The following is a 20,650-nucleotide window of genomic DNA, read 5'->3' as shown; positions in this document are numbered from 1 at the left end:
GCCGGCTCGTCATCTGTTTTGATAATTTTGGGCACCCCCAAGCGGCAAAGGACTGTAGACAGTATTGAATAACCTGTTGAGTTCCTTCTTTGTTTAGAGTCGTGGCTGACAATTCCAGAGAACGAGTCCACTGACATGTGCAAACTGCTCTGGCATCTTTGCATCTTCGTGATTAAGGCGTTCAACCTTCTGTAAGATTGCAGCTGCCTCCGGGGTCAGCGTATGAGGCGAGGCGAGCTGTGAATCGCCTTCCAAAATGTTTTAATTTTTGGAAGTCATTTAAGGTGGATGTGACAAAACCTAAAGGAGCCACAGTAGTTGGTGTTAACCTTAGTCCTAGGTACTGGACCACGGTGCCCTTTTGAATCTTTTCTAGTGCAATTTGTAACCCTGCCGACTGCAAGCATGAGGTTAGCATGGTAAATGCTCTTTCTAGGGTGTCTTCTCTCGCAGCTGCCAACAGGTCTGCAAATGAAGTTGCTCTAAGACATCCTTCTCCCATAAAGTTACAGGGATAGCACACACGTAAGGTTGTACTTTGCCTGTGGTGCCTTCTTGATCTTTCCAGTCTAGCACTTGCGGGCTTCGAGATTGGGCAACAGCGGTGCCTAATCCTACCAAGGTGTTATCCCCTTCCTGGAGGGGCCATGAAGGAGGCCAGTCTTGTTTGGAGATAATACTAACATCTGCGCCCGTATCTAACAGCCCCTTGATTGCCTTTTCTTTGATAAGAAGAGTACATAGTCAAGAGTCATAGTGAGGGCTGCAAAATGCTTTCCTTGATTACCTCTAGTATCCTTTACAGGGCTTATTAGCAGCTGAGCAATGGGCTGCAATGGCAACAGCTGCACTATCCCCTTCGTAGATTGGAACATTACTTTGAGCTGTGAGCAAGGCAACTGAATAAGCCCCGTTAATGAATTTGTAGGCCTTCCTATAGTAACGCCTAAACCGTGGATATCATCCATGGGCTCCCGAGGTTCCACATCTATTGCCTGGATTCCCATTTGAGGTGTTAATACTAAATAGTTGGTAGCTCGCAGCTCTGTGCAGTAAACGCTTGCCGGTCCTACTCCTCCCATGGTTTGTCCTCTTACCCATTGAGTTTTCGGGCCCCTGGGTGTGGGGACCCGCCACTCTTTTGGAGTGTACTATTCTGGCCACTTGATCTGGAGGGCGATAGGAGCGAACTGCCTGCTTTATCTTGCTTGGAATAGCACTCATTTGCCCAATGGTTGCCTTTACCGCATCAAGGACACAGTCCTGGTTGGCGTCCCGATTGTCTGTTCTGTACATTCCCTTTTCATGTGACCTTTTCCACACTTAAAACATTTTCGTCCTAGCCCGTTATTGCATATAATTTTTTTTTTTTTTTTTTTTACAGGCAGAGTGGACAGTGAGAGAGAGACAGAGAGAAAGGTCTTCCTTTTTGCTGTTGGTTCACCCTCCAATGGCCGCCGCGGTTGGCGCCCTGCGGCCAGCGCACCGCGCTGATCCGATGGCAGGAGCCAGGCGCTTCTCCTGGTCTCCCATGGGGTGCAGAGCCCAAACACTTGGGCCATCCTCCACTGCACTCCCTGGCCACAGCAGAGAGCTGGCCTGGAAGAGGGACAACCGGGACAGGATCGGTGCCCCGACCGGGACTAGAACCCGGTGTGCCGGCGCCGCAAGGCGGAGGATTAGCCTAGTGAGCCACGGCGCCGGCTATTGCATAATTTTGGCCCTGGCAACTGCTGCGTGCTCTCCCGAGGCTACTTCATCCATGACATCCCTACAGATTTTTTTTTAAAAGGTGGGAATGTCCTTGTGCTGCCAGGGTCTTAGAGCTTCACGGCAGGTTTTGTTTGCTTGTTCATAGGCTAACCTTCGGACTAAAGGCATAGCCTCATCCATGGTCTCAAAGATATTGCCAGCAGCCTCCATTATCTGTTCACAAAATCAGCATAGGGCTCTGTCGGGCCTTGTGCAATCTTGGATAAACTGTGTCTGATCTCCCCTTTCCTTGGAATGACCTTCCACGCCCTCCGGGCTAGTTCTCTCACTTGCATCAAAACCTCATTAGGGCATCTAGCCTGGGCCTGTTCCTCATTAAAAGCTCCTTCCCCATTTAGCATATCCTCGTTCCAGGCTGGCTGACTGTTCCTAGTGTTATCATGGGCCTGAGCCCTCTCGAGCTCTCTGTAAGCTGCGGACCAGAGGAGGAAGTCTTCCCCACCAAGCACTGCCTTGAAGCCAGTTTGCAGCAACACGGGGGAAACTTCTCTTATGGGCAAATGTGCCGAATGGGGGTGCAGAAGGAAGGGGTCTCTCATCCTCCCTATCTCTGTCCCGACCCATGTTGGTCCTCTGTCTCCGTCCAGGCTCCCAGATTGAGATTCTCTCTGCGTTTCCTCTAGTAAATCAGCCCCTTCATCTAAGAGGGCTGCTATTTCCTCCGAGTCATTACGGAGAGCTTCGTCGATCAGTTGCCATAACCTAAGGACTTCAGGCGATTTCTCTGCTGCCCTTGTCTTCCGACCCTACGCCATTGTTCCTGTTCTAACTCACCGCTTTACAGCGGCTGCTTTCACGGGCGTCCCCGCTTTTTTTGTCAAGGAATTCTTTTTCCGCGGCACCAACCCTAGACTTTACCGCCTAGACTCCCGTGCTTCCCACACGTTCTAATTTTTTCCTCTAGACTTTACCGCCTAGACTCCTGTGTTTTCCACACGTTCTAATTTTTTCCCGGTACCAACCCTAGACTTTACCTCCTAGACTCCCGTGCTTTCCACACGTTCTAATTTTTTCTTTCCTGCTTCCAGTGACCGGTCCGACTATCCGAGTCACAGCACCATTTGTCGGACCCTCACCAGCGAGGGTCCAACGCAGTCACGACACGGTCACTGTTCATCGGTTCTCAAGGAACTTTCACTTGTGGGGGTAAAAGGAAAGCCGGGAGAGGAGAAAAGAAGAGGAGGGCTGGTGGCTGTGCCGGCCTGCCCAGATCCCAATGTCCCTTTATGCTGATATCGTCCAATCAGATGAAAGGGCGCGTACAGCCTCAGGTCAAAAGTCCATGTGTTTCACCTGGTTCTTCCTAGTTTATGCAGAGTCCATTCTGTTTCATCTGTTTCACCTGGCTGTTTTCGTAGGCCTTATGGTCGACCGATTGCTGCAAACTATGTAGATGAGGAGGTTCTCACAGGTGGCCAGCCTGCGGTTCCCCACACCTAGGAATACGAATTTCTCCCCAGGTGATTCTGATCGGCGTCAAGTTTAGGAATAGTAGAGCCAGAGGCTTGGTGTATTATGTGTGCCTGTGGGTTTCGTTCTTCAACCTAGAAAGCTGGGTTTTCATACTTTGTCTTCAAATAGAATTAGAATACAATGTACACAGTGGGGAAAATGTCATCTCAAACTTGAAATGGTTTCCCCCTACTAAGGTGAAACAAAGCCTGGTAAGTTAATTCTCCAGGAGAGAGCTTAGGGCTTCAGTGTTGCATGAATTCCGTTACAAAGTCACTTCCTTTTCCCTTCATCTCTCTCTAATTCTGCGGCCTATCAAATAATAACCCTTAAATGACAAAGTAGCAGGGGATCTGGTTTTTATCTTCTGTGCCCTCAACAGCCAGTTCCTGGCTCACAGTCGGTGCCCGATAATCTTGATCAAACACAGGGCTTTTCTTGTCCTCTTGAAATCACTCCTTGCTCACTGAGGGGATCTTCCCATACAGATTGGTTGCTGGGGGCTGTGAATGGGTGACACGCTCTTACCTCATGACAGGCTGAGAGGCCACATGTGCGTGGTAGAACAGAGAGTACCAATAGGGCAGGAGGGTGTAGCGCTCTCTGATGGCTTCTCGGATGAGCTGGGTGTGTTCCTCCCCAAACAGCCAGGGTTCCCGCCGCTTGGTGTTCATGGTGGCGTGGCCGCGGAAGAAGGGCTGGTAGGCCCCCGCCTGGTACCAACGCACCAGCAGTTCTGCCTCCGGATTCCCGATGAACCCGCCCACGTCAGCTGCTCAGGCAAAGAGAGGCCTTGAATACATGATGCGTGCAGGTGAAATAAGGCCTTGACGACTGATAAGGCAAAGGTGCCAGAGGCACACTCCAACTGAACAGTAACAAAGGGTCTCAACAGGGAAATGAGTCCCACAAAACAGCCTGTAAGGGGACCTGGAAATCTGCTTTTGTAATATTCTTTTCTTGTCAAAAGGTTAGTGGCTTTTTTTTTTTTTTTTTTTTTTGACAGGCAGAGTTAGACAGTGAGAGAGACAGAGAGAAAAGTCTTCCTTTTTCCATTTGTTCACCCCCCAGGAAGCTGCTAGTTCACACCCCAGGTAGCTGCTATGGCCGGCGTGCTGCACCGATCTGAAGCCAGGAGTCAGGTGCTTCCTCCTGGTCTCCTATGTGGGTGCAGGGCCCAAGCACTTGGGCCATCCTCCACTGCACTCCCAGGCCACAGCAGAGAGCTGGACTGGAAGAGGAGCGACCGGGACAGAATCCGGCGCCCCAACCGGGGTGCTGGTGCCGTAGGCGGAGGATTAGCCTATTGAGCCACGGCGCCGGCCCAGGTTAGTGGCTTTATAGCAACATCAACGTTCCTCTATGTTCCTGAGCCCAGATAACCTAGAAATTGCAAAATGTCTGCCCTATTAAATGTGTATGTGTGTGTGTGTGTGTGTGTTGGGGGAGAGGGGTCAGCAATTGATTTCCTTTGAAAACAACAGCTGAGCCAGGAATAAAAATGAAGGAACTAAACAGACACAGATAATCAGAATGACCTGGGTTTAGGTAGAATTTCATGCTGTGCCCTTGAGCAGGACATATTCCTGGTATTGCATGTGGACCAATGTTCTAAAAATGTCCACATCAAAAGGGGATGTTGGCTGGCGCCTCGGCTCACTTGGCTAATCCTCTGCCTGCGACGCCGGCACTCCGGGTTCTAGTCCCAGTTGGGGCACCGGTTCTGTCCTGGTTGCTCCTCTTCCAGGCCAGCTCTCTGCTGTGGCCCGGGAAGGCAGTGGAGGATGATCCAAGTGCTTGGGCCTTGCACCCGCATGGGAGACCAGGAGGAAGCTCCTGACTCCTGGCTTCAGATAGGCGCAGCGTGCCGGCAGTAGTGGCCATTTGGGGGGTGAACCAACGGAAGGAAGACCTTTCTCTCTGTCTCTCTCTCTCTCTGACTCTCTCTCACTGTCTAACTCTGCCTGTCAACAAATAAAAAATAAATAAAAAGGGGGGGTGTTAATTGGCTTTTATTGCTACAGAAAACAAGGCACAGCTGGATCTGCTGCCAGTTGTGTGCCTTCTATGCTGTGTTCCCATCTGCAGAGAAGGCAGGCCATCAGGGAATCTTCTTCCTCTTCTTCTTCTTCTTTTTTTTTTTTTTTTTTTTGACAGGCAGAGTTAGACAGTGAGTGAGAGAGAGAGAAAGAGACAGAGAGAAAGGTCACCCTTCTGTTGGTTCACCCCTCAAATGGCCACTACGGTTGGGGCGCTGCACCGATCAGAAGCCAGGAGTCAGGTGCTTCCTCCTGGTCTCCCATGCGGGTGCAGGGCCCAAGCACTTGGGCCATCCTCCACTGCCTTCCCGGGCCATAGCAGAGAGCTGGCCTGGAAGACGAGCAACTGGGACAGAATCCGGTGCCCCAACCAGGACTAGAACCCCGGGGTACCGGCGCCGCAGGCAGAGGATTAGCCTAGTGAGCCTCGGCGCCGGCCCTTCTTCTTCTTCTTCTTCTTCTTCTTTTTTTTTTTTGACAGGCAGAGTGGATAGTGAGAGAGAGAGATAGAGAGAAAGGTCTTCCTTTGCCGTTGGTTCACCCTCCAATGGCCGCCGCGGCCGGTGCACTGCACTGATCCGAAGCCAGGAGCCAGATGCTTCTCCTGGTCTCCCATGCAGGTGCAGCGCCCAAGCACTTGGGCCATCCTCCACTGCACTCCCGGGCCATAGCAGAGAGCTGGCCTGGAAGAGGGGCAACCGGGATAGATTCCGGCGCCCCAACCAGAACTAGAACCCAGTGTGCCGGCGCCGCAAGGTGGAGGATTAGCCTGTTAAGCCATGGCGCCGGCCCCCTTCTTTTTTAAGGGATATATTTACTTATTTGAAAAGCAGACACAGAGAAAGAGCTAAAGAGAGAGGTCTTCCATCCACTGGTTCACTCCCCAAATGGCCACGATGGCCAGGGCTGGGAAGCTAGGAGCCAGGAGCTTCCTCCAGGTCTCGAATGTGGGTGTGGGGGTCTAAGGAACTGAGCCATCTTCTGCTGCTTTCCCAGGCACATTAGCAGGGAGCTGGATTGTTAGTGGAGCAGCCAGGACTCAAACCAGTGCCCATATGGGATGCTGGCATCACAGGCAGCAGCTTAACCACTATGTCACAGTGCCAGTCCCCAGAGGATCTTATTTTAATTAAATTTCTCTCTCTCAAGGATATATTCTTTCACAACACACACACATGCACAGCTAAAATACGTCACAGAATTAGAAATCTGATGAACCGAAAATCTTTTTGTAGGGCTGACAACTATGCTAAATTTTTTTGTAGTTCTATTTTTATTACTTTTAAGAAAAGATGTTTCAGGAAGAGACACTGGGTCATCAAGAGTGTCTAAGGAGGAAGAGCTAAGAGATGGAGGGAGGGAGGCAGTCCAACAGCTTAACGTCCCCTATTCAGACGAGACAGAGCCCCGAGTACCTGGAGTCCCCTCACTCTTCTCATTGCCTGCTCTTCATTCTCTCCCATTTTCTCTTTCCTACATTTAGCCCTGCCAAAAACAGCTGGTGAGAAGGCGTCTGTGACCAGCTTTGACAAAAACACGCTCATTTTAGAATTTTCTCCAGCTTCAAGGACTCATCTTACCTCCGCAGAAAGAGATCCCAGTGATGCTGAGAGTCAGTAACATTGGGATAGAAATTCTCAGGTAACTCCAGTCTGCTGTGTTGTCTCCTGTCCACACAGCGCCTTTGGTCACAGTAACAAGATTAAAAAAAAAAAAAATCACAAATCAACCCATGCATTCAATTTCATGTTTAGAATCCATATTTGTAAAACACATAATAATAAAAGGAAGACATATTTCTTCCCTTAAGATAGACACATTCTGGGGGCCGCATGTGGTGCAGTAGTGGGTTAAGCCGCTTGCAACCCCAGCATCCCACATCGGAGTGCTAGTTCAAATCCTGGCTGCTCTGCTTCCAGTCCAGCTCTGCTAATGTGCCTGGGAAAGCAGCAAATAATGGCCCAAGGTCTTTGACCTCTGACACTCATGTGGGAGACCCTGATGGCGTTCCAGGCTCCTAGCTTCCACGTGGCCTAGCCCTGGCCATTGTAGCCACTGGGAAGTGAACCAGCAAATGGAAGATTTCTCTCTCTGTTTTTCTCTCTGTGTTGCCTGACTTAAAAATAAATAAAATAAATATTAAAAAGATAAATACATTCTGATCATCTATAATAAAAATGTATCAATTTTCTAACGTGAAAAGTTTTCAAAATCCACAAAACAAGTATTGTATGAAAATATTCTCAAGTTGTATTTATTTTTGAAGTATAACTGAAGGGAGATTACAGGAGAAACATCCCTGTAACCTCTACCACAGCAAACCACAGAACAGTTCCACACCTGTAAGGGGCCCCAAGGCTTCCTTACGGTGATAATCCCTATTCTTAGCTGACTACTAAGATTTGATTTTATTATTATAGATCAGTCTTTTCTAGAATTTCATACAAATGGAAACAACAGATACTCTTTCATGTTCTCTTCTTTTACTGAGCATAATGTTGTACCCTGCTCATTTTTATTAGCTGTGTAGTATTCCACAGTATGGACATATCACAGGTTATTTATCTTTTCACCTCTCTGTGGTTTTCATTTTCTCTAATGATTAATGATGCTCAGTATTTCTTCATGATATCATTCATGTCTTCCTTTGTAAAGTGTCTACTCAAATATTTTGCTAACGTTTAAAGTAGAATGTCTTCTTATTATTGCCCTTTATTCTGGATATGAATACTTTGACAGATATGTATTTTCCTGTATAAGTGCAAATCTTTTCTCCCATTATGTAGTTTGTCTTTTCATTTTCTTTTTTTAACTTTTTTTAAACGATTATTTATTTATTTATTTGAGAAGTAGAGTTATAGACAGAGAGAGGAGAGACAGAGAGAAAGGTCATCCATCCACTGGTTCACTCCCCAGATGTCCGTGACCACTAGAGCTGGCCGATTTGAAACCAGGAGCCAGGAGTTTCCTCCTAGTGCCCCATGTGGGTGCAGGGGCTCAAGGATTTGGACCATCTTCCACTGCTTTCCCAGATGCATTAGCAGGGAGCTGGATCAGAAGAGGAGCAGCCAGGACACGAACCGGTACCAATATGGGATGCCACGCTACAGGTGGAGACTTAGCCCACTATGCCACAGCGCCAGGCCCCTCTTTTCATTTTCTTAACAATATCTTTGAAAGAGCAGACATTTTAAATTTTGATGAATTCTAATTTATCTTTTTTTCATGTTTCATGTTTTTTTGTGTGTTTTATCTAGGCAGTCTTACCCTCTCTGATTTTCTCAGATATTTTCTTATTTTTTTCTGGAAGTTTTTTTAAAGACTCTATAACTTAGCTCTATATTCCACTTTGAGTCAATTTTCTCAAATTTTTTATTAATTTTCATTTTATCTGAAAGGGAGAGAGAAAGATAGAGATCTTTTATTGCTGGTTCACTTCCCCAAATGCCCACATCTGCCAGGGCTGGCCTGGGCCAAGCTAAAGCAAAGAGCTAAAACTCTATCCAGGTCTCCACATGGGTGGCAGGCACAGACCCAAGCACTGAGTCACCACCTCCCACCTCCCAAGAGGAGCAATAGCAAGAAGCTGGACTGGGAGTGGGTGGCTAGCAACCAGGACTCCCGCCAGGCACTCCTGGTGGAATGAGAGTGTCCAAGAGGCAATTGAAGCAGCTGCCCCTAAGTTTTGAATATAGCGAGGTAAGATTGAGGTTCCATTTTTTTCTCCTACATTGGTATCCAACTGTCCTAGAACTGTTTATTAAAAACTACCTCTTCTCCACTGAACTGCCTGGGAAAACTGCAAATCAATGAGTCAAGTACGTGCTGCACTCTCTCTGTAGCCTCTCTTTTGTTCTACTGATCATGTGCCTATTTCTCCTTTCCCCACCGGCCCTCCACTGCCAAAAAAGTCCTCTAAAATTTGACAGGAGTGGTACAGTCCATCCAGGGGCAACATAAGAGCAACAGCAATAACAATAGTTGACATTCACTGAGCCCCTTCTGGGCCAGGTGTCATCCGTGCTAAACTCTGCTTGTATTTATCTCACATAATCGACAACAACCCTATATTACTCCGTGTGATGGTGAGGGGGAGACGGCAAACACTGGGTAGAGAGTCCACCCAGAGTCATGTAGTTACTAAGTGGCAGTGTGGTAAGATTTGAGCCTGGGCAGTCTGCCTCCAAAGCCAGTGTTCTCATTCACTGTATTGCTAAGAGGTTAAAATGATAGATTATATACTGCTGAAGAGAAACAAAAAAAAAAATCTTATTTTGTTAAATTTGGATTATTCTTGAAGCATTTTACTTGTTTATTTATTTATTTATTTGAAAGGCACAGAATGAGAGAGGCGCTCCCATCACTGGTTCACTCTCCAAATGACTGCAATAGCCCAGGCTGCACCAGGGCCAGCTGGAACTGCCGTTGGAGCCAGGAACTAAATCCAGGTCTCCAACTACTTGACATCACCTGTTGCTTTAGCAGGAAGCTGTAATCAGGAGCTTGAGCCAGAAATTGAGCCCAGGTGTTCTGATGTGGGATGCCAGCATTCTAATCAGTATCTTAACCACTAAGCCAAACACCTGCCTCCTTTACCAAGATAGTTCTAGTAGACATTTTCATTTGATTCTTCAGAGAAATTCTAGTCTGTCCTATAGCCAACAACAAAAAAATATTTTCAAGGGATTGTGTATGTGTGTGTTTTAAGGTTTACATATTTATTTGAAAATCAGAGTTACAGATAGAGAAGGACAGAGAGATCTTCCATCCGTTGGTTCATTCTCTAGATGGCCACAACAGCCAGAGCTGCGCCAATCTGAAACCAGGTCCCAGGAGCCTCTTCCAGGTCTCCCACCTGGGTGCAGGGGCCCAGGTACTTGGGCCATCTTCTACTGCTTTCCCAGGCCATAGCAGAGAGCTGGATCAGGAGTGGAGCAGCTGGGTCTCAAACCAGGGGCCACATCAGGTGCCAGCACTGCAGGCAGTAGCATAACCCGCTGCACAACAATGCTGGCCCCAATTTATTTTTTATAAAATTATGATATTATATAAACACTTAGGCACTCTTTTTTCACTTGTTGTGGTGTCATAAACAATTTTTCATGCAAATAAAGGTACTGTTTTAAATGATTTTCATGATAGTCTATCATCTGGATACAGACACATACTTTTAAAACTGTTGCATACTTAGTTTTCCTCTCTCCATCCCTCTCCCTTCCTTTTTATTTCAAGGACTAGTGCTATGGTAAGCACTGGTGGAACATGAGTCTCTGCCTGAGATAATGCTGTGGCTTTTTCCAGAGTACCCCTGATTTTCAGGGGTAGAGTGGGAGGACTAATAATGTTCATAGTACACCAAGGCCTGAATTCTTCAAACTAGGACCTGTGCTCTTAGCTATTTATGCACGTCCAGGGGACTTAAAATAGCCTTCCTGCCACAGGGTGGTTAAGTTGAACTAGATTTGCATTAGCTAGTGAACCAGGCCCAGTTAGAAATGACCCTGACCATGTGCAACAGCCAGGTCTATTTTAAGCTATATTGCTAAGTGAAACAGGTGGTTGAAGGAATATGTCAGTAGTACATCTTCCTGATTTTGATTAAATCAAATAGACAGGCTCAGATGCAACAATCCCAGCAAATATATACTCTGAAGTCACTCTCTCAACAACTAAGCAGCCATTTCTTCAATGAGAAGCAAGTATCAAACTTGATTAAAATGGGTTTGTTCTGCCTTATAGTATAAAATGCATACTTTAAGGTATATCACTCTCTACATTCATAGGCCTGACAAATGACTACTGAAAAAGAAGGTGTCAACATAATAGTTTTGGCTGGCGCCGCGGCTCACTAGGCTAATCCTCTGCCTTGCGGTGCCGGCACACCGGGTTCTAGTCCTGGTCGGGGCACCGGATTCTGTCCCGGTTGCCCCTCTTCCAGGCCAGCTCTCTGCTGTGGCCAGGGAGTGCAGTGGAGGATGGCCCAAGTGCTTGGGCCCTGCACCCCATGGGAGACCAGGAGAAGCACCTGGCTCCTGCCATCGGAACAGCATGGTGCGCTGGCCACAGCGCGCCAGCCGCGGCGGCCATTGGAGGGTGAACCAATGGCAAAGGAAGACCTTTCTCTCTGTCTCTCTCTCTCTCACTATCCACTCTGCCTGTCAAAAAAATAAAAATAAAATAAAAATAAAAAATACATAATAGTTTTTACCATAGATGGCTGAAAATGATAGGCTGCTTATTTGCATGTTTCAGTCTGATAATACAAGCCATTCCTTACCATACTTCTGAGATCCAGCAAAGAAAGAACGTGTAAGAACAAAGGGTCTCTCCTTCCCTTTAGATCGCTGAATCAGTCCTTCTGCAGTAGCCATTTGCTGTAAGGTCAAAGGAGAAAAACTTCAAAGACATAATTGATTACAGCATTGCGCAGACATCCTCAATGAGCTATTCAATGTACCTGCAAAAATTAAATAGTAGATGGGGCTTGCATTGGGGCACAATAGGTTAAGCCATCACCTGCAAAGCCGACATCCCATTTGAATGCAGGTTCAATTCCTGGCTGCTCCACTTCTGTTCCAGCTCCCTGCTAATGTGCCTGTGAAAGCAGTGGGAGATGGCCCATGTAAATGGGCTCCTGCTACCCACATGGGAGACCAGGAGGGAGTTTCTGGTTCCTGGCTTCAGCTTGGCTCAGTCCTAGTTGTTGCAGGCATTTGAAAAGTGAACCAGTGGATTGAAGTTCTCTCTCCATCTTTCTATCCTCCACACCTCTCTCTCCCTCTCTAACTTTGCCTTTCAAGTAAATAAATCTCTCTTTTTAAAAGATTAATTTATTTATTTGAAAAGCAGAGTTACAGAGGCAGAGAGAAAGACAGAGGTGTCTTCCATCCATTGGTTCACTCCCCAAATGGCCGCAACAGCCAGAGCTGAACTAATCAAGTCAGGAGCCAGGAGCGTCTTCCTGGTCTCCCACACAGGTGCAAGGGCCCAAGGATTTGGACCATCTTCTACTACTTTTTCAGATTCCAGGCTTCAGCCTTAGCACATTAGCTGCAAGCTGGATTGGAAGTGGAGCAGCCATGACTTGAACTGGCACTCTGATATGGGAAGCCAGCATTGCAAGTGGCATCTTAACCTGCTGTACTACAGTGCTGCCCCTCCCATTGATATAATTATGCATTGCTTCTGTCAATAAAATTTTGGGGTAGTATCTAGTACCATTTTGTAATGGTTCCCATCAAGGCAGAGTTTCTGTGTTATCATTAATCTCACATTATTTTTTAACTCATCAAGTTCATTATGGAAGGAAAAAAAGCAAAAGGAGAAATAACAAACAATCTTGTACTGGCTACAACAGAAGACTCATTGCGATTGTCAGAAAAGATATACCAAGAAATCTAGTATGGTTATTACAAAGCAAAGGACTCGTAGCCCAAAGGCAGGGCACATGGGTCCAGAAGACCTTTTCTCGGATATCTCACCTGATAGAAACCATAGATGTTGTGAAGCTCTCTGTGCTCCCAGTTGCCATGATGAACAGCATTTTTCTGCATGGTTTGCTCTGGCCCTCTAAAGACCGAGGGCTCATTCATGTCGTTCCATATGAAGAGGACATCCGTAGAGCCCTAGCAAGCAAATATTGGGCATCGCAATACTCCCACAGTGAAGATATTAACATGATGGCATTCTTCATTTTCTTTTTCCTATCTCATTTAATTTACTATCATTATGTTTATTGCCTATGTTCTGTCCAGTGCATCACTGCTCAATTATAAGCTCCCTAGGACAGGGGACTTTGTTTCATTCACTGACAAATCCAAACACTAACAACAGTATCTGGCACACAGCTCTCAATAGACATCTGCTAATGAATGAAAAAATGCTGCCCTGTACTACTGTTTGAGAAATACATATTGCTCACCAAGTTCACTCTGAGACCTCCCTGGAGAACCTCTAGAGGAAAGGATGTGAATGTTCATAATCAGGCGCTCTATCATCCATAATCTGCTACAACTCTTAGCTAAAGATGCGCATATGCATGCCCAGATTCTCCTTTCTCTCTGAAACTCTCAGGACAGCTGTGATACCTGTGTAACATGACTTATAGTTTGTGTTCTATGTAGAACTGCCAAAATTAGATAGGGCAGGGACAGTTGGGTCATCTGCTTACAGGGTGCTATAATCCCCTTTACTAAATCCTTAGTGTCTCAACATTTGACTGAATAGTTACAATTACAGGGAGTTCTCTTTAGCAGCTTATTACGTTATTTTTTTGTGTCCTATTTCTTGTAACATCTCCTCATAAGTCCTAGCTTGCCTTCTGGGACACCACAAAACACAATTGCTGCCTCAAACATGTAAGTCTTTCAAATCCCTGCAAGTAACTTACTTACTTACTATCTATTTATCTATTTATCTATCTATCTAACAGATAGAGTTAGACAGTGAGAGAGAGAGAGAGAGAGAGAGAGAGAGAGAAAGGTCTTCCTTCGGTTTACTCCCCAAACGGCCGTAACGGCTGGAGCTACACTGATCCAAAGCCAGGAGCCAGGTGTTTCCTCCTGGTCTCCCATGTGGGTGCAGGGGCGCAAGCACTTGGGCCATCCTCAACTGCCTTCCCAGGCCACAGCAGGGAGCTGGACTGAAAGAGGAGCAACTGGGACTAGAAACCAGCGCCCATATGGGATGCCGGCAGCGCAGGCAGAGGATTAACCAAGTGAGCCACGGCACCAGCCCCAGTAACTTACTTTCTGATCTTTTTTTTTTCTTTTCTTTCTTTTTTTTTTTTTTTTTTTTTGACAGGCAGAGTGGACAGTGAGAGAGAGAGACAGAGAGGAAAGGTCTTCCTTTTTCGTTGGTTCACCCCCCAATGGCCGCTGCGGCCGGTGCGCTATGGCCGGCGGACTGCACTGATCTGAAGGCAGGAGCCAGGTGCTTCTCCTGGTCTCCCACGTGGGTGCAGGGCTCAAGGACCTGGGCCATCCTCCACTGCACTCCCAGGCCACAGCAGAGAGCTGGCCTGGAAGAGGGGCAACCGGGACAGAATCCGGTGCCCCGACCAGGACTAGAACTCGGTGTGCCGGCGCCGCAAGGTGGAGGATTAGCCTGTTGAGCTACGGCGGCGCCGGCCAGTAACTTACTTTCTAAACATGTATATTCTATAAGCAAGGCTATGTAGTATCCAAATATTTATTTTTTTAAAAAAAGATCTATTTATTTATTTGAAAGAGTTACAGAGAGAAATAGAGACAGAAGGTGAGAGAGAGAGAGAGAGAGAGAGAGAGATACCTTCCATCTGTTGGCTCACTCCCCAAATGGCTATAATGGCCGGAGCTGGGCCAATCCAAAGCCAGAAGCCAGAAGCTTTTTCTAGGTCTCCCATGTGGGTGCAGACATACCCAAGCACTCAAGCCATCCCCTCGCTGCTTTCCCAGGAGCACCAGAAGGGAGCTGATGGGAAGTGGAGCAGCTAGGACTTGAACTGCTGCCCACATGGGATGTCCACACTACAGATGACAGCCCCTCCCACAATATTTATCTTAATTGCCATTCTGTAACCTTGTATGTTAATGATTGACAACCTTTTTGTATAAAGGGCTAGAGAGTAGATACTTTCCAACTGTGTGGGCCATAAGGTCTTTTTCAATTACCCTTCTCTGTGAAAGCAGCCAGAAACAATGGAGAAATGAGTACAGCCATATTTGGCCACAAAGTTGTCTACCCCTGCTTTAAACTCTTTATAAGTATAGTAATTCATGATACCCAAACACTGGCAATGAGGGATAAAGACCTGCACCTGGCAAAGAGACCTGAGTTCTAATCTTGGGTCCACCACTTACTAAATGGTGAACCTTGGCAGGTATTTTTAATTTCTCCATGTCTCAATTTTTTTAACTATGGGATTGCATTTAATTATAGTTCCAACCACAGAAGGCATTGTCATGAATAACTGGTACGATGCACACAGAGTGTTTAACCAAGTGCTTGCACATAGTATGTACTCAGTTTGAACTAGGAATTACTATACTCCTCCTCCTCATTATCAAGAGCATGATAATTGCTTGAAAACATTTCTCCATATGTGGCCTCTCCAGGTTTCTTTGTGGTTCTTTTTTTTTTTTTTTTTTTTTTGACAGGCAGAGTGGACAGTGAGAGACACAGAGAGAAAGGTCTTTTGCCGTTGGTTCTTTTTTTTTAAGATTTATTTATTTACTTGAAAGTAAGAGTTATACAGAGAGAGAAGGAGAGGCAGAGAGAGAGAGAGAGGTCTTCTATCTGCTGGTTCACTCCCCAACTGGCCACAATGGCTGGAGCTGTGCCAATCTGAAGCCAAGAACTTCCTCCGGGTCTCCCACACAGGTGCAGGGGTCCAAGGACCTGGGCCATCTTCTACTGCTATCCCAGGCCATAGCAGAGAGCTGGGTCAGAAGTGGAGGAGCCGGGACTCGAACCAGTGCTCAAGTGGGATGCCAGCACTGCAGGTGGCAGCCTTTCCTGCTATGCCACAGTGCCGGCCCCTGTGGTTCTTATCAATCTTTTTTTTTTTTTTTAGAAAAAAATCATTTATTGTTATACTTTCCTTTTAGTGACAATTTATGCTTTGTAAGATATTTTCTGGGCCAGTGCTGTGGCATAGTAGGTTAAGTATCTGCCTGAGGCATAGGCATCCCATGTGGGCACCAGTTTGAGTCCCAGCTGTTCTACTTCTGATACGGATCCCTGCTGATAGCCTTGGAAAGCAGTAGAAGAAGGCCCAAATGCTTGGGCCCCTGCACCCATGTGAGAGAACCGAAAGAAGTTTGGCTCCAGCCATTGCAGCCTTTTGAGGAGTGAACCAGCAGATGGAAGACCTGTCTCTCTGCCTCTCCTTCTCTCTGTCTACCTCTCAAATAAATAAATCTTAAAATAGTTATTTTCACATAAATCATCATCTTGAAATAGTTGTAGAATATAATTTTATATAAAAATATATAGTGATTTGAATGTATAATAAGTCTGTTATAAAGTATTTTGAAATATTGCTGACTCCGTTCTCACTGAGGTGAGAATCCCAGCTCTTGTGTATTTAGTAACACAGATGGCACCTCTTCTGCCACCACTAAAGTCTCTAATGTGGTGGCCATCCTTGCCTTTTCATACAAGCAGTATCTATCAAGTGTACTCAATGCAACAGAGAACTTCTATTAGTCAGTGTTACCCCCCTCTCATCCTTTCAAGTAACTAGGAAAGAGCAAAAGAATAAAAACCAACCTGATAAGCAGAGAACGCAAAAAGACCTGCATACCACTCTCTGACCTTGGGATTGGTGAAATCCAGGTAAGAGGAGAGACCTGCAGAGGCAGAACAGTGCACGGTTTGTTCAAAAACTGGTCCTTACCAGAAATGTGTTGTAAAAGAAGTCCCAGATGGGAGAGCAGGTTAATCAGTGGATATCCTACAGCAAATGTCAAAGACAGCTGACAGAAGCACAGTGTGGCAGGAAGTGAGTGAGGGCCATGCTGGACTCCAGTGACACACCCCAGAGCTCTCACTGCCAGAGACCCAGGGGAATGCCAGCAAACAAGATCTGGCTGCAGCCTGTCCCTCATGGACGCCAGTGCTAGCCCAGGTAAGGACGGCAGACATCCCGCAGGGACCATTCGGTTCTTAGAGCACTCAGAGGGGAGAAAGGCAGGCAAGGTGTGGGTTTATGACAGAGTGCTATGGCTTTGAACTAAAAACTTTCAAGCCTCCAGAGGCAGCTGAGGTCCCCACGGGAGGCTGAGGAGACATAGCTATGGGCCCAAAGAGCATAGAACACAAGGAGAGGGCCTGCAGGGCTTTTCTTCCTTCCTCCCCCCCATTCTCTGACTTTTATTTATTTATTTTTTGACAGGCAGAGTTAGACAGTGAGAGAGAGAGAGACAGAGAGAAAGGTCTTCCTTTTTCCATTGGTTCACCCCCCAAGTGGCCACTATGGTTGGCGCGTTGTGGCTGGCACGCTGCGCCGATCCGAAGCCAGGAGCCAGGTGCTTCCTCCTGGTTTCCCATGCGGGTGCAGGGCCCAAGGACCTGGGCCATCCTTCACTGCACTCCTGGGCCACAGCAGAGAGCTGGACTGGAAGAGGAGCAACCGGGACAGAATCCAGCGCCCCAACCAGGACTAGAACCCAGAGTGCCGGCGCCGCAGGTGGAGGATTAGCCTAGTGAGCTGTGGCGCTGGCCAATTCTCTGACTTTTTACCTCTATTTGCTTACAGAGATATCATGCCACTGAGGTGTGCCTGTTCCCTCCAAACATTCAACTATGAGTGGTAAATATACCCAAGGCACGCTGGACCAGGTGTTATGAAAGACACGAAGGCAATGCCATCTCTTGCTTACCATATAGCTAGAGGAGCAAGAGATGTCTGCAAGGACTGAAAATGACGCCATGCACCCTCCCCCAGCTGGAAACAGGAAGTGCAGAGAGTGAGGTCATACCAGGCCAGCATATCCCTTCAAAGTCCGCCCCTTCACGGGTCTTCACAAAGAAGCCCTGCTCTTTGGCCTTGGCGTACACTGAGTAGTCAGGATCAGTCTTGATGTGGGGGTCGCTGATGACCACAAGCTGTCAGCACATAAAGGTTTGAAGAGCTTGTCAGTTTTACACAAGACATAAGTTCATTTAACCATTTTCACCATAGTTTTGGAGGCCAAAATTTACTTGGAAACAACTACAATTAGTATAAAAATATTTCAAACACCAGTAAAATCTCTTAACTTTTCATGTACTTATGGAAATTTAAACTGACATCAAAACTAAGTTAATGCTCATTTATAATTATTGCTGCCAAACCAATATTATTATCGAAATATTTATTTATAAATATAAATAATATAAATATATAACAAATATATTTATATAAATATTTATTTGAAAGGCAGAGTGACATAGAGAAGGAGACACACATACACAAAGAAATCTTCCATCCACTGTTTCACTCCCCAGATGGATGGGGCTGGGCAAGGCCAAAGGTGGGATCCAGGAACTCCATCCAGGTCTCCCACATGGGTGCAGGGGCCCAAGAACTTGGGCAATCCTCTGCTGCTTTTCCAGGTGTATTAGCAGGGAGCTAGATTGGAAGTGGAACAGCCAGTACTTGAACCGTCATTCATAAGGGATGCCCGCATTGCAGGAAATGGCTTAACCTGCTGTACCACAACAATAATCCCAAGATAAAATTATTAACCTTTCTGCTTGTTATACACAAAGCATTAAGTAGGCAGACTGCCTGCTTCTGAAACTGACAAGGGATAAGAGTTCATTGATAAAAGGAAACATAAAGAAACCAAAAGAATAACACATTCAGAAAAAATAATAAAGTCCAAAATGAATGGTATGGGCATATTTAAGAAGATGGTTTGGGGCTGGCATTGTGGTGCAGCGGGTAAAGCTGTCACCTGTGACTCTGGCATGCTATGTGGGTGCCAGTTTGTGTCCCAGCTGCTCTACTTCTGATCCAGCTCCATGCTAATGCACCTGAGAAAACAGTGGAAGATGGCCCAAGTGTTTGGGGCTCTGCCACCCACACGGATGAAGCTCTTGACTCGCAGCCCTGGCCATTACGGCCATCTGGGGAGTGAAACAGTGGATGGAAGATATTTCTCTTTCTCGTTTTCTCTCTCTCTGTAATCCTGACTTTCAAATAAATAAATAAACCTAAAAACAAACAAGAGCAGAAGATGGTTTAAGAAAAGCTGTGAGACATAGCTGTGTCTCTAGCTTTTCTCCTTACTTTTCTAACATCATCACTCTAACCCAGTCGAGGGCCTCAATGCCACTTTATGTGGTTAGAACTACCTTTCAATCACTCCTCCTCATCTTTATTATTTTTTTTAAAAAGATTTATTTTATTTATTTGAAAGACAGTTACAGAGAGTGGTAGAGACAGAGAGAGAGAGGTCTTCCATCCACTGGTTCATTCCCCAGATGGCCTCAACGGCTGGAGCTGTGCCAATCCAAAGCCAGGAGCTTCCTTGGGGTCTCCCATATTGGTGCAGGAGCCCAAGGACTTGGGCCTTCCTCTACTGCTATCCCAGGCCACAGCAGAGAGCTGGATTGGAAGAGGAGCAGCTGGGACTAGAACTGGTGCCGATATGGGATGCTGGCACTTCAGGCCAGGGCTTTAACCCACTGTGCCACAGCACCAGCCCCCTCATCTTTATTCTAATTGATACCATATATTAAAGTTTAATTCTCTGTTCTAAAAAGCTCTAAGTTTTTTAGTATGATAAAATACATCTAACATAAAATTTATCACTTTAAAATGTACAGTTTTGCAGTGTTAGGTACATATACATTGTTGTGCAACCAATCTCCAGAGCTCTTCATCTTGCAAAATTGAAACTCTATATCCATTAAGCAACAACTTTCTATTCTCGCCTCCCAGCCCCTGGCATCCACCATTCTATTTTCTGTCTCTGTGAACTTGACTTCTTTCAGACTACAGGGGTCATACAGTATTTCTATCTTTGTGAGTGGCTTATTTCACTATCATCCATGCTGTCACATGTATTATAATTTCCTTCACTCTTAAGCCTATATACGTTATATGGATATAACACATTCTATTTATTCCTTCATCTACTGATAATATGTGGGTTGCTCTATGTATTTATTTATTTATTTAGGACAGGCAGAGTTAGACAGTGAGAGAGACAGACAGAGAGAAAGGTCCTCCTTCCATTGGTTCAACCCCCAAATGGCTGCTACGGCCGGTGCTGCCTCGATCCAAAGCCAGAAGCCAGGTGCCTCCTCCTGGTCTCCCATGTGGGTGCAGGGCCCATGCACCTGGGCCATCCTTCACCGCCCTCCCAGGCCACAGCAGAGAGTGGACTGGAAGAGGAACAACTGGGACAGAACCTGGCGTCTCAACCGGGACTAGAACCCAGGGTACCAGCGCCACAGGCAGATGATTAACCTAGTGAGCCGTGGCACCGGCCAGGTTGCTCTATCTTTTGGCTACTGTGACTAATGCCTCTTTGAACATGCACATAGGAGGGATCTTCAAAAGCTTAATGGAAATGCTAATTATGAAAAAATTATATATTTCAAAAATAAACTTGTCTTTTAATTTCACTTTTCCATACAATTATCTATTCAAATTCTTGTTTTCAATTCATTTGGGAATATTCAGAAGTGAAATTGCTGGATCATAAGGTCATTCTTTGTTTACCTGCCACCCTGTTTTCCACAGCAGCTGCACCATGTTATGTGCCCACCAACAGTGCACAAGGGTTCTGATTTTTCTACATCCTTGACAACACTTGTCATTTTCTGCTTTTTAAAATTTTATTTGAGGGGCCAGTGCTGTGGCGTAGTGGGTAAAGCCACTGCCTGCAGTGCTAGCATCCCATATGGGCGCC

At 46.2% G+C, this 20,650-nt stretch overlaps 1 protein-coding gene across 6 annotated transcripts in view; it reads right to left on the bottom strand.

Moving 5' to 3' along the window:
* Positions 1 to 20,650, bottom strand: part of GANC (glucosidase alpha, neutral C) — an 86,455-nt gene that overhangs the window by 22,536 nt on the left and 43,269 nt on the right. For 4 of the 6 annotated variants that reach the window (XM_062205714.1, XM_062205715.1, XM_062205716.1 and 1 more), the window contains exons 12-17: positions 17,726 to 17,852; positions 16,515 to 16,594; positions 12,746 to 12,889; positions 11,542 to 11,638; positions 6,845 to 6,946; positions 3,754 to 3,997 (exon numbers count right to left, since the gene is read on the bottom strand). In XM_062205714.1, the coding sequence (XP_062061698.1) occupies positions 3,754 to 3,997; positions 6,845 to 6,946; positions 11,542 to 11,638; positions 12,746 to 12,889; positions 16,515 to 16,594; positions 17,726 to 17,852 (794 nt within the window). Of the gene's footprint in view, positions 1 to 3,753; positions 3,998 to 6,844; positions 6,947 to 11,541; positions 11,639 to 12,745; positions 12,890 to 16,514; positions 16,595 to 17,725; positions 17,853 to 20,650 lie in introns of those variants that run through there. The other 2 variants (XR_009867307.1, XM_062205719.1) reach the window with 2 other exon arrangements.

Source organism: Lepus europaeus, chromosome 11 (genome assembly GCF_033115175.1).
Source record: "Lepus europaeus isolate LE1 chromosome 11, mLepTim1.pri, whole genome shotgun sequence".
Classification (NCBI taxonomy): Eukaryota; Metazoa; Chordata; class Mammalia; order Lagomorpha; family Leporidae; genus Lepus; species Lepus europaeus.
Note: the sequence above shows the minus strand (reverse complement) of the source record. Positions and strands in the feature narration are given on the sequence as shown.